We start from the raw sequence: 12,708 nt of genomic DNA on the forward strand, positions 1-12,708 counted from the left end.
CAGATGTGGGACCGCTTCCAAAAATCTCAGAGCTCTGCAAGAACTCTGGGACTATGACATCCTAAACAAATTGCAACTTCAACAGCATCCATATATTCTGTTAGATTTTGTTGCTTGAGTCACTTTGTCTTTGAGGCTGTCTCCAAGCAAGCTGTGAAGGCATTCATCATTAACAACAGACCACAAATTAGCCAAGATCCACCTGCAGAAGTGGAGAATATTTCCTTTTTTTTTCTTTAAAAAATGGGGATCATTTATTCTGTCTCTAATATTCAGGTCTTGTCTGGCCTCTGAGTGACTTTTTATGTTCATACAATTGTTTCTCACATCTTCAGTAAAGTTTGTGTTGGAGCTGTGACCTCTGGCAGTTCTGTGTGTGCTCATGTGATGCCACTTAGAGTTTATTCAACCCTCAAAAAGACTTCTGAAATAAAGACCCACGTACTTCTCCCTTCAGCTCATGGTGCTGGCCCATAATCTGAGCACCAGAAGTCTCTTAATGGTTAATTAAGAATGGAAATGAGCTGCCAAAGCCAGGCAGAAGCCCTACACAGGCAGAGAGTCAGTGTCCATCCCCAAAGGAAGGTGTGAAGTTAAACCTGGGCCTTTATAATCACCCTTCCTGTAACAATTTCATAGAAATCAATTCAACCTGCTTACAAATTTTTCCAGTTAAGAGGAAATTGAGAACATTGAGACATTGTGGAATTCTTTACCCCTTTGTTTGCTAGGGGTATTGGAGGAGGGGATTTGCTGGAGAGACATGGTGGCTATTGCAAGGCTCAGAACTGCTACATGTAATAAATTACCCTTCAGCCCCAAAGTCTGCATTTTCAGCTTGTTCCTAAATTTTACTGAGAGCTTTTTCATTGCTCTCTGGTATCTAAATATGCTGCCTCCTTCCACTAGGGCAAAACAGTTCTTTCCCTTCTTTGAGACCATTTTTATGGATTTTTTCCCTACTCTAGATTTCAGGAGGACACAATTTGCTGTGCAGTAAGCCTGCAGGAGCTAAAATCAGGGGGATTTAGCCTGGATGCAGAGGGAATTACTGCAAGGCAGCTTCTTGGCTTCCTTTTTGACTTAGGGTTCACGACCACTTCAGCAAAGGAATCTTTCTGCTTTCTGCCTCTTGGTTCTGGCTGCAGGGATTATTAAAATTAGGAGTCTTTTTGAGAAGTATTTCTGTATAACATTAAGGATTTAAATGTGCTGTTGGACTGTGCATTGAGCTCAGTGCAGATGTGCTGAGTCCTTTGCCCCTGGGGTGGAGGGAAGGCCAGGGAGCTTCACCCCCTGGTTATTCTGGGGCTGTTCTGGGCTGTTCTCAGCAGAAATTGAGTTTGCAGGTGGCAGTGTGTGGTGCAGGTGAGCTGCTGGCAGCAGCAGAACACAGAGCAGTGGGGCTGGAGCTCGCTGCTCATCTTCCTCCTCCAAATTGTTCTTGGTGTGACTCCGAGTACAAAGTCTATTATTAGGGGAAGCCTCAAGTGCCTGATCTCTGCAGTTTCTCAGCTTGTTCTCTTGCTGCTGCTAAACCATATATGAACCAGGGATCCTTTGCCTTAAAACACCACCTAGGAAACCTGAAGTGCCCCCAAGATGAAGGATAATGGAATAAACTTCAGAATAAGCCATGAGTATTGTTACTTTTGATGCTGTGCTTTTGGGCAAACTGAAAATAAACTTGTTTTGGTGTTGGTATCTTTTTTTATAGAGACCTCTTATTTTTACTAAACCTTCCATTGAAAAGAATTTTTTTTCTCTTTTTCAGCTCAGCCTTTCCTGTACTGGTGTGCTCGGAACATGTCCTTCTGGAGCAGCATCTCCTTTAACCTGGCTGTCCTCATGAACCTGCTCGTGGCATTTTTCTACCCATTCAAAGGAATTCGAGGAGGTACTGATATTTAACCTACAAAAATATGTGAACAAAGAAGGTGTAATGAGCCAAATTCTTCCCTCCCCACTCGTATCTGTGCACTGCTGTTTACATCAGTGAGGGCAGGAGAACAGAATTTGGCTTTTTGAATTGCCTTGTTTTAAATTGTGCTGTTCTCTTACTCTTTCTTGAGGCATTTTTAAAGAAAATGTGGAGCCATGCTTTTTCCTAGGGGGAAAAAATTACCCAAGACAAACATCCACCTTTAATTACTTGACTGCTCTACTTCAGTTCAGAGTTCTGTAATTAAGGATTGAACTAAAAACAGGCAAAATGTTGAATGTGTTGTGTTCCTTGAGCTTGCAGTTTATTAATTTTCCACACAGTTTTCCTGGTGCTCCAGGAGGCCTCTGAGTGCTGGGGGTGGGTGGGTGACATTATCCTGCCTTGGCAGGGGGGAGGTGACCAGTAGGAACCCGTGGAGGATAAGGGAGAAGAGCCCATTCCCAGGATTGCCCCAGGAATGTGGGGAGCAGAGGATTCCCAGGGTGCCAGCCCTGCCCCCTGGCTCTCAGCAGGGCTTGCCAGCATTCCTGGCACAAATTCTGGGATAACACAGTGGGGTTGCACAGCCTCCCTGTGACAGGTCCACGGATGCTCCTCTGACCCCACCCGGGGCTGTGTGACACTGGTGGCTCCCAGAGCCAGCTCAGTGAACACTGAGCAGATGCTCGTCCCTGGATCCAGCCTCTCCCCAGAGCTGCACCCTGGGGCAGGGCAGGGCTGGGCTGGAATCCTCTCAGCAGCAACTGGGAAACCTGCAGGGATATTCTCAGGAATGTCACGTGCATCACTGACAGAGTGCTGTGAAGGGAATGTCTAGGTAGGAGCTTTTTTCCTTGTGTCTAGGGGGTTTGCATCCTGAACAAGCCTCTCAGAGGGATATTTAAGACCAAAATCCAGCGTTCTGAGAGGGGGAAGAGAACTTCTGCCATCAGGACCACCAGGCTGTGGCTGCAGCTGCTGTTCCTCTGTGTCACACCCAGTGTCAGCAGAGTGGGGACAGCCCAGATCCTGGCTGGAAGGTTCCAACAAGCCCAAAGAGCTACTGAGTTTCTGTCTCTGGTTGCAAAGATCCCAAGTTAAAAGCTCTGTATTTATGGCTGCCAGGAAAGCTGCTGGTTAAATGAGTTCCCTGAGATTACAAACTGCAAGACTGGGGGGGGATTGTTTGGCATTTTGAAGATGCCCTACCCTACATATTTGAAATTCTTTATTTATCAGGTAACATTTTGATGCAACCTCTTCCTCTCCTAGTTTGAATCCAGAAAGTAAAATAAATAAATACATGTGTATCTTATATTTAGCTTAAGAAAAAAAGACTCTTCCAAACAGACTGTTTGGGGGAAGTTGTCAGTGTCTTGAATTGCTCAGACACGGTGAACTGAGCAGCTGATGAGCATCTGACAGTAGCAGAAGCTGTAAAACTTCTGACTTGAGGAGCAGAAACAAAACTGGATGCCTGGAATTCAGTACTGGAACGGTGAGAATTCCAGAAACAGGGAGAACTTCCTGCACATTCCTCCTGCCTATGGTTGTGTAGGCACTCCCAGCAAGGCTTTGGGGTCAGGTTGGGTGCAGAAGTTGATGAGTGACCAACCCTTGGCTCCATGTGCCAGGACAAGGACACTGCTCCCAGCCCCTCTCCATCCCTGGGAAGGAGAGGGGAGCCTGTGCCCCAAGACCTGCTCTGCCCTGTAGGTGCCACAGCTGGGTCCTGTGAGGTCCTGGCATTGCCCTCCCCGTGCTGCTGGGCAGCCTGGGCTTGTGGGCCAGGCCCAGGTGGGTGTTCCAGGGAACACCTGGGGGCTTCAGTAACTCCAGGTGTTTCTTCGGGCCTGCTGGGAGCTGCTGCAACTCCTGAAAGCAAATATATTCCTAATAAATCTTATTTAGACTTCAGATAAGTCATTCCTAAATAAGCTGCTGCACATTTCCTCTGTCCCCTCTCCATGCTGTTGCTTGTTCCCACTCGGTGACTCCGTTCCCAGCTCTGCACCTTGTGCTGTGACAGCTCCGGTGGCAGCGCTGCTCCAGGAGCCCAAACTCCCCCCAGGCAGCCAAAACAGCTGTTCAACTTTACGCTTATTAACTTTTAATTTCCATCCATCCTCTGCTGTCTTTATTAATCTGCAGTGATTTGGAACAAGATTAAATGGCTGCTCGTGGTAGTCAGATGAGAGTAATGTTTCCTAAGCTGCTTGAATTTGGGAGCAGGAGGAAAAAGCCCTGAGTGAGAATCTTGCCAGTCAGACACAAGTTCTGTGAGAATGTGCTTGCAGAAGGGCTGCAGAGTGCTCTGAAATTTGGGGGATCTTGCCTTTTTGGCTGTTGAGGAACCAGTTGCTTGAAGGCAAAATTTTTTTATGTCAGCTTTCAGAAAGAGCATTCTCCCATTCTGCATAAACCCAGGGTAAATGGTGTTTTGGGCTGAATATTTTCTATGGCTTTCAGGGAAGTGTATTTTTAGCTACACGGGCTCGGTGTTATGTAAGCAGCCAGTCTCATGGGACAGTCTAAATAGACCCAGAGGTAGAAGAGATGACAAAAACGGGTATGAGGGTCTGACCAAAAGCACCTCAGGGGGCTCTGCCGTGGCTCTGGGCGTGGGGAGCATCCTCCCCTGCCCAGGCCCTGCCTCTGCACAGCACGTCTGCAAAGGGCCCTCAGCACTCAGGTGTACCAGCAGTGGACCCGAAAATGAAGATCCTGTAGTACTTACCATTTGCATAATGATTTAGTAACAAGTTTGTAATGAGAACCTGCTGAAGGCTTTGGGCTCAGATGTTGCGCTTGCTGCTGTGAAATCAGGAATGGCTGAAGGTGGGGCTGGGCGATGTCCACCAAAGATAGAGCAAATGGCAGTGCTTTGGTCACTTGGGTTATGCAGGAATGGGTTTGTCTTCCCTCTGCCCAGGCACACTGGAGCCCCACTTGTCTGGCCTGCTGTGGACAGCCATGCTCATCTCCCTGGCCATCGTCATCGCCCTCCCCAAGCCCCACGGCATCCGGGCCCTGATCGCCTCCACGATCCTGCGGCTCATCTTCTCCATTGGTTTACAGCCTACCTTGTTCCTTCTGGGAGCATTCAACGTAAGAACCGAGTGGGCTTTTCTGACATTCTCCTGCCTCTTATGTAAGGGTTCCTTACCTGCACGTGAAGATGGGCAAAAATAGCCTGGGACATCGTGGTGGGACTGTGGGAGGAGCAATTCCCTCCTTGGGCTTTTCCTAGCACAAGTGCTCTGTGGTGTTCATTTAATCCTGCTTCCCCAGGCTGCAGACAGAGCTCTGAGGTTTTGCTCAGTGTAGGAACAGCTCCCACCCCAGAGCGACACAGGGAGGAGCCTCTCTGACCTAAAGCACGTGGTTATTCACCCAAACTGCCTCAGTATTTATGGGGTTGTGTGAGACTCGCTGAATGATGCACTGTGAGTCTGATGGGGAATGGCTGAGGGAGCTGGGGAAGGGGCTCAGCCTGGAGCAAAGGAGGCTCAGGGGGGACCTTGTGGCTCTGCACAAGTCCCTGACAGGAGGGGGCAGCCGGGGGGATCGGGCTCTGCTGCCAGGGAACAGGGACAGGAGGAGAGGGAACGGCCTCAGGCTGCGCCAGGGGAGGCTCAGGGTGGGCAGCAGCAGGAATTTCCCCATGGAAGGGGTGCTCAGGCCTTGGCAGGGATTGCCCAGCAAGGTGCCAAGTTATCTCCAGCTTGAAAAAACAGCCTGTTTACCCTGAAAACCTACCTGTTGTAACTATGGGTGATCTTTCCTTAGGTTTGTAATAAAATCATTTTCCTCATGAGTTTCGTGGGTAACTGCGGGACCTTCACGCGAGGATACAAGGCCATGATCATGGATGTGGAGTTCCTCTATCACCTGCTGTACCTGCTGATCTGTGCCCTGGGGCTCTTCGTGCATGAGTTCTTTTACAGCCTCTTGGTGGGTGTTTGCTTGGCCCTCAGAACATTTCCTGGTCTGTTTGTGAAACTCCATATTGGGCACATCCAGGAAAATTTCTGCTTTTCTGCTGGGAAACTGTTGAACAGACACTGGGAAGAGCCATAGCCTGGAGATTTTCCTTAGGAGAAGTTACTGTGGTGGACAACAGGACTCCTGCCACATCCCTTCTTCTGATGTGTGACTTCCTACTCAGGGGGAGGACATGGGGGTTTTAAACCAAAAGAGGAGAGATTTAGGTTAGATGTGAGGAAGGAATTGTTCCCTGGGAGGGTGGGCAGGCCCTGGCACAGGGTGCCCAGAGCAGCTGTGGCTGCCCCTGGATCCCTGGAAGTGTTCCAGGCCAGGCTGGATGGGGCTTGGAGCAGCCTGGGACAGTGGGAGGTGTCCCTGCCTATGGAGTAGAATGAGATGGGCTTTGATGCTTTGCTGTGTTATTACCAATAGCTGTCACTGTGTCCGTGCTTTCTGAGCAGCTGGATAACTCTGGAATGTCTCCATAGCTGTATCCAGGCTCCAGCCCTCACGGGATGGACATGGATCCTGGCACACGTGTTCCTTCTGTCTGGGGTGGGATTCACCTTGCACAGCACAATGCTTCTAAGAATAACACTGAAGGAGTGGATTTAGTGTTGGTGGAGAAAATGTGTCGGTGTCGAAGCGATCCTGAAATCCCATTCAGAACAGGCTATTTTTGTCCCTTTGGTTGATGTTTACCACATCCTCTGGTACCTGAGCCTGGTTATTGTCTGTGTTCATGGAGGTCCAGTTAACAGACACCTGTCCTGTCATCCACCAGCATAGCCACAACCTGCCCGGCCTCTGCTGTGAGTTGTCCCAGACCCAGTGAAAAATGAAGGAAACATCAGCAGAGAAATCTAAACATGGAGTTGGGAAAAAATATTGCTTCTTTAATTATATGCTCAGTAAATTAAGATTTAAAGGAAATAACAAATTGCAGTTTGAAGTGAGCTGTTTGGAGGCTGTGAGGGGGTAGATAATGCTGTAAAAGCCAGATAGCAGTCTGTGCTGGCAGCTTGGTGTGTGTCTAGCACTGAGGCAGGAACACCTGCCCGCAGCGGGCACGGGCTGCTGGCCAAGCTGCTGCAGAGGAGGGCACAGCTGCCTCAGTTCCTGCTGTTCCAAATGCGTGGCACAGGACATGATGCCACCAGTGGTGCTCCATGTGCTGTTGTTGGCTGTCCCCAGCTCTTTGACCTGGTGTACCGGGAGGAGACTCTGCTCAACGTCATCAAGAGCGTCACCCGCAACGGGCGCTCCATCATCCTCACTGCCGTGCTGGCCCTCATCCTGGTCTACCTGTTCTCCATCGTGGGCTACCTCTTCTTCAAGGATGACTTCATCCTGGAAGTGGACAAGCTCCCCAATGAAACCCTTCTGCCAGGTCAGTGCCAGCGGCTCGTTCCCATGGGCTGTGTTGAGGAAATATCGGGCTCTTGTTCCCCAGGCATTGACAGGACAAGGGGAGAGGGCTCCAGCTGTGTCAGGGGTGGCCAGGTTGGATATGAAGAGGAATTTCTCCATGGAAAGGGTGCTCAGGCCTTGGCAGGGGCTGCCCAGGGAGGTTTGGAGTGCCCATCCCTGGAGGTGCCCAAGGAAGGGCTGGAGGTGGCACTCAGAGCTCTGGGCTGGGGACAAGGTGGGGTCAGGCACTCAGTGAAGAATCTTGGAGGTGTTTTCCAGCTTCAGTGAATCTGTGATTCTGTGAAATAGAAATGCTTTTGTGGTTGACTTTAAAACCATGGAATGTGTAAATCAGAAAGTGCTGTGCTCTTCTAAACTCTAAGGTAAGATACTGCTCTAAATGCCTTCTAATGCACACTGACCACGATGGGGAACCCTTTTACCTGAGCAGTCACCTTGCAAGGTGTTAAAGCATCATTTGATGCAGCATTTTCTGGTTTCAGATCACACAGAGCCAGGTGAGACCATGACTGGCGAGTTCCTCTACTCAGATGTGTGCAAGGCAGGGAGCAGTGAGAACTGCTCCTCCATCATTCCCTCCGACCGTAAGTATCGCTCTGGAATTCCAAACTCACACCCTGAGTTTTCACCCTTTTTCTAGTTAAGCACCTTCAGTTAAAATAATTTCTTTTAAAAATCCTATGCAATAAAATTGGGAACAAAGCTATCATGAGATTAACTTGAAATAGGATTAATTTAGGCCAACAGCATAAGTAATGTTTGTTCCATGAAGTGACTAAAGCAGAGAAACTTAGAACTAAACCAGACTTGATAAAACACTGCCATACTCTTTAAGTTTCTACATCAATTGGAGAAGGAAGGGATTCAGTTTGCCTCTTTGCAAAGTTTATTATTTTAAAACATTAGGCTATTAAATGTGATCTCAGAGGATAATGCCCAGTGAAATACGGTTTATTGGCAGCATTGTTCTATCTCAAACTAAGGAAATTTTTTTTTTTTTAATATCATGGCAGGAAGTACTCAATGGATTAAGTAGACAAGGGTAGGTTTGGGGGGTTTGGAGATCAAGAAAGTGAGATATTACCTGGGTATTGAAATATTTCCAGTTTATTTCCTAGAAAATGTAATTTCCTTGTGGGAGATTTACGGTGCTGGCTGGGAGGGGCAGACAGAACATCCCAGTTTCTCTGGGAAGGGGAGCTCTTGCATGGCCATCAAAGGTCAGTGATGGCCACCAGCCCCTGCTCACAGGAGGAGAGAGGGTTCTGCTTTGCTCAGGGGTCCTCTCTGAGAAACTGAAATTCAGCCTTGAATACAGGAAAAGCTGCTTTTTTCAGCTCCTTCCCTCTGGCTGCAGGAAGGAAAACTCAGGGATGTTTTTGTATCACAAGTAATCAACATAGTCCCAGGGTCTTGTGTGCTCAGGGATGTTCATGATGCCCCACATTTGGCCACTGCTCTTGGGGTTTGGTTATTTCAGGGCTGCACAGGGATTGGGGCCTTTCCAGGGCTGGCTGTGGGAAGGTGGGATCTGCTCATGAGCATTTCCGTGATGAAATGAAAGTCGTGAGATTTTTAATGAGTACAGGGGGAGTGTATCAGGTTAGGGAATGAATTCTAGCAGCTCTGCAAGTGAAACAGTGAAGTTGGAGCCTTGAGCCAAGTGAAGAGAAGGTCAAAAAAGTGTGTTGCTTTTCTAGCAAAATGCTGTTTCCACAAGCAGTGATATTTTAGCCATTTGAAAGCTCTGAGTGGAAGTTGCCATTTTGAGTGCAGCCCAAAGGCTGTGCAATCTGTCAGGCACCAGGGGAGAGTGGAAGAGGCAACACTTTGTCCTCTGAGCTGTCAAAAAGCTCGGATTCTGTATAAACAGGCATCTGGTGATCTGAGCTGTGCATGCAGGCAGGGATGGAAAGAGATTTCACCGAGTCACAGGCAGCAGTTCAGGCACAAAAGAAAACTGGCGGTGGGGAGAGGAGGGCAGGGAGGAGATCTGCTCCCAGGGTGGCTCTGGAGAGGGTCCAGGGGAGGCCACGGAGGGGTCTGGAGCATCTCCCTTATGGGCAGAGACTGTTGAAGGCCTGTTTAGTCCAGGGAAGACTGAGAGAGGATCCCATCAATCCATACAATATCCCCCAGGGGTGTCAGACAATGGTTCCAGACCCTTTCCAGTGGTGCCCAGTGACAGGACAAGGAGCAATGGCCATAAACTAAATCAGGTTTTGCCTCAGCATGAGGAAGAGCTTCTTTCCGTGGTGGGGCAGAGCCCTGGAGCAGCTGCCCAGGGAATCATGGAGTTTCCATGGAGACATCCCAAACCCACCTGGATGTGTTCCTGTGTCACCTGCTCCAGCTGACCCTGCCTGGGCAGGGGTTGGGTGGATGATCTGCAGAGGTCCCTCCAACCCACACTGTTCTGTGATTATTTGGGGAATGAACCTACAGGGATTTGCAACACAGGCTGGCAGTCTGAGGGGGGAGAGAGCATAACCAGCAAAGAATGGAGAGGAGGATTTAGAGCTAATCTTGGCTGTGAAACGTGTCTTTGCTTGCTGTGTTCCCAGAGCTGATCACTGAGGAGATGGAGGAAGAGAACAAGGAGCATACGTGCGAGACGCTGCTGATGTGCATTGTTACTGTACTGAGTCACGGGCTCAGGAGCGGGGGTGGAGTAGGTGATGTGCTCAGGAAACCTTCCAAAGAGGTAAATTACCACTGACTGGGGGTGGAGGAGTGATACCGAGTAGGGCTGGGATCTGCTCTGCTGAGGAGAGTGTGTGTGCACTGCTCCAAACACGGGGAGGCACCGCGCTATTCTGGGGTTCTGTAGTCACATCTCTGGGGGTCACACTAAACACCAGCCACTTCTACAGCCTTCTACCCAGGCTTCTGTAGCTTGTGGGCTGTCCAGAGTAGGGCCCAGAAGAGCAGGAACAGGGGAGCCAACAGCCTGTGTGCTGGGAGTTGAGGAGCTGAAGGAAGGAGATGAGTACGAACTAGTGAGGGAGGAATGTGAGGTGGCAGAGGAAAACGCTGTGGTAGCTGGTGGATGCCAGTGGCACAAGTTTTTGTGGGAGCATCCCTAAGGAGAGGTAACGTGTCAAATGGAAGGGATGAGAGGACATGGACCAGGCTGGGTTAGTGGGAGTGTGGGGGAGGAAGGATGGATGTGGTTTGGAGCCATCAGCAGAGTGAGGACGAGGCTAAGCAGCAGGAATTTTCCATAGCACCCCTCTGGCTCCTCCTCTGACTGCTGTTGAAGGTGTTTGTATCCATCATTTAGGAAGGAATTGTTCCCTGGGAGGGTGGGCAGGCCCTGGCACAGGGTGCCCAGAGCAGCTGGGGCTGCCCCTGGATCCCTGGCAGTGCCCAAGGCCAGGCTGGACACTGGGGCTTGGAGCAGCCTGGGACAGTGGGAGGTGTCCCTGCCTGTGGCATGGGTGGCACTGGATGGGCTTTAAGGTCCCTTCCCACCCATTCTATGATTCTGTGATGATTCTGTGATCTGAGGCTCAGGCTGTCACTCCCAAAGCCACATTGGGAACCCATGCTTTTTGTTTTACCTGAAATCCCAATGTTTTTTTCTATTATTTAGCCTTACTTTCAGCTTACAAAGTTACATAATTTTTAATAATAAGTTTGGCACTTGACTGGCAGGATGGCTGTGAAAATGGGGGGTGGATATTTTGGGTATTCAGGCCTGCAGTAAATATGGAATGTGTACTGAAAAGCCCAGCTTAGCGTTCATTTATAAGGTTGTTAAATGCAATTAATGCTATTAAATTCCAGTAAAAGACTTTATGGTCCACACTGATCCTCTGTTGATATACAGCAGATTAATATAAGGATATAATTTGGAAGGGCTTCAGGGAGGGGTGAGAACAAATTTCAGTGTGTGAGAGAAGAGTTTTTTCTCTCGTGAAAGTGAGAGAAGTCCAAAACCTTGGACACAGGAAGAGCAGCTCTGCAGAGATCCCACACTGGCAGCTGACTAATTTGGCTTTTCTTTCAGTGATTTTGCATTTTAATTTTGCATTTTACTTTCACTAAATGTTTTGAGTTGTGAGTTACCCTTGGAGAGCATCAGCAGTGGAGACTCTCAGGGAAAGAGGTGTGGGGCAGGGTGGTAAATAAGGGTGAGATGTGCACCTATTTGGGCTGTTAATATTTCAAATGTGTGTCTTGCAGGAACCTCTCTTTGCTGCTAGAGTGATCTATGATCTGTTGTTCTTCTTCATGGTCATCATTATTGTCCTGAACCTGATTTTTGGGGTGATCATTGACACTTTTGCTGATTTAAGGAGTGAAAAACAGAAGAAAGAAGAAATTTTAAAAACTACTTGCTTTATTTGTGGTAAGTGTGGAGACACACTTAACAAGAAGGGGTTACTCTGGGTAAGCCAGGGATAGCAGCAAACTCACAGAAAAAAAACTCTTGAATTACTGGCTGTTCTTCCTTGCATTCCTCAGCCAGTTCATGTTCCTGGGTACCACGTGCACTGGAGCTTGGCAGCAGGAGCAGATGGGGAATGCTCAGGATACCATTTTTCCTCAAGACTTTTGTTCTTGTTTCTCCTCTGCCTCGAAGAACAGTTTCCTATTGGAATGGGAGAGATTTTTATAAACAGTCATTTTTTCCAAGCGTGCAGAGTGGTGCCTGTGGAAGCTTTTCCCACCAGGAGGTTGGGAATGGAGGTGCTGTGGTTGACTGACATGGTCCTGCCATGTTGCATAACACACAGCCTGATGGGATAACCTTTGGAAGTTTGCTGCAAAGCAAATGCTGCTTTTGCTATCAGTTTGCCTAAAAATAGGAGATGTGTTAAGAAATCCAACAAACTGCTTGCTACAGGGTTGCTGCCTTTTTTTAACCAAAATTTTTCTGTTGTGTATAATAAATATAAGCAGTACTTGTTACACTTTCTTTACTCTTCCTCCTCTTCTCCTCTTCCTCCTCTTTTTCCTCTTCTTTCTTGTTTCATCTTTTTTCCTCTTTCTTTTCTCTCATTCTCCCCTTCTTTCTCATATTTCTCTTCTCTTTCTCTTTCACTTCTCTTTCACTTCTCTTTCACTTCTCTTTCACTTCTTTCACTTCTCTTTCACTTCTTTCTCTTTTTCTCTTTCTCTTTCTCTTCTCTCTCTCTTCTCTCTCTCTTCTCTCTCCTCTCTCTCTCCTCTCTCTCTCCTCTCTCTCTCCTCTCTCTCTCCTCTCTCTCTCCTCTCCTCTCTCTCTTCTCTTTCTCTCTTCTCTTTCTCTCTTCTCTTTCTCTCTTCTCTTTCTCTCTTCTCTTTCTCTCTTCTCTTTCTCTCTTCTCTTTCTCTCTTCTCTTTCTCTCTTCTCTTTCTCTCTTCTCTTTCTCTCTTCT

General features: G+C 48.3%; 1 protein-coding gene across 1 annotated transcript in view; it reads left to right on the top strand.

Moving 5' to 3' along the window:
* The window catches only part of ITPR1 (inositol 1,4,5-trisphosphate receptor type 1), a 161,653-nt gene that overhangs the window by 130,278 nt on the left and 18,667 nt on the right, over positions 1 to 12,708 (top strand). The window contains exons 49-55 of the mRNA XM_069028468.1: positions 1,775 to 1,897; positions 4,857 to 5,032; positions 5,714 to 5,878; positions 7,106 to 7,301; positions 7,825 to 7,926; positions 9,907 to 10,046; positions 11,531 to 11,696. Coding sequence (XP_068884569.1) covers positions 1,775 to 1,897; positions 4,857 to 5,032; positions 5,714 to 5,878; positions 7,106 to 7,301; positions 7,825 to 7,926; positions 9,907 to 10,046; positions 11,531 to 11,696 — 1,068 coding nt within the window. The remainder of the gene's footprint in view (positions 1 to 1,774; positions 1,898 to 4,856; positions 5,033 to 5,713; positions 5,879 to 7,105; positions 7,302 to 7,824; positions 7,927 to 9,906; positions 10,047 to 11,530; positions 11,697 to 12,708) is intronic.

The sequence above is a fragment of the Aphelocoma coerulescens genome, chromosome 12, assembly GCF_041296385.1.
Source record: "Aphelocoma coerulescens isolate FSJ_1873_10779 chromosome 12, UR_Acoe_1.0, whole genome shotgun sequence".
In the NCBI taxonomy this organism is placed as follows: Eukaryota; Metazoa; Chordata; class Aves; order Passeriformes; family Corvidae; genus Aphelocoma; species Aphelocoma coerulescens.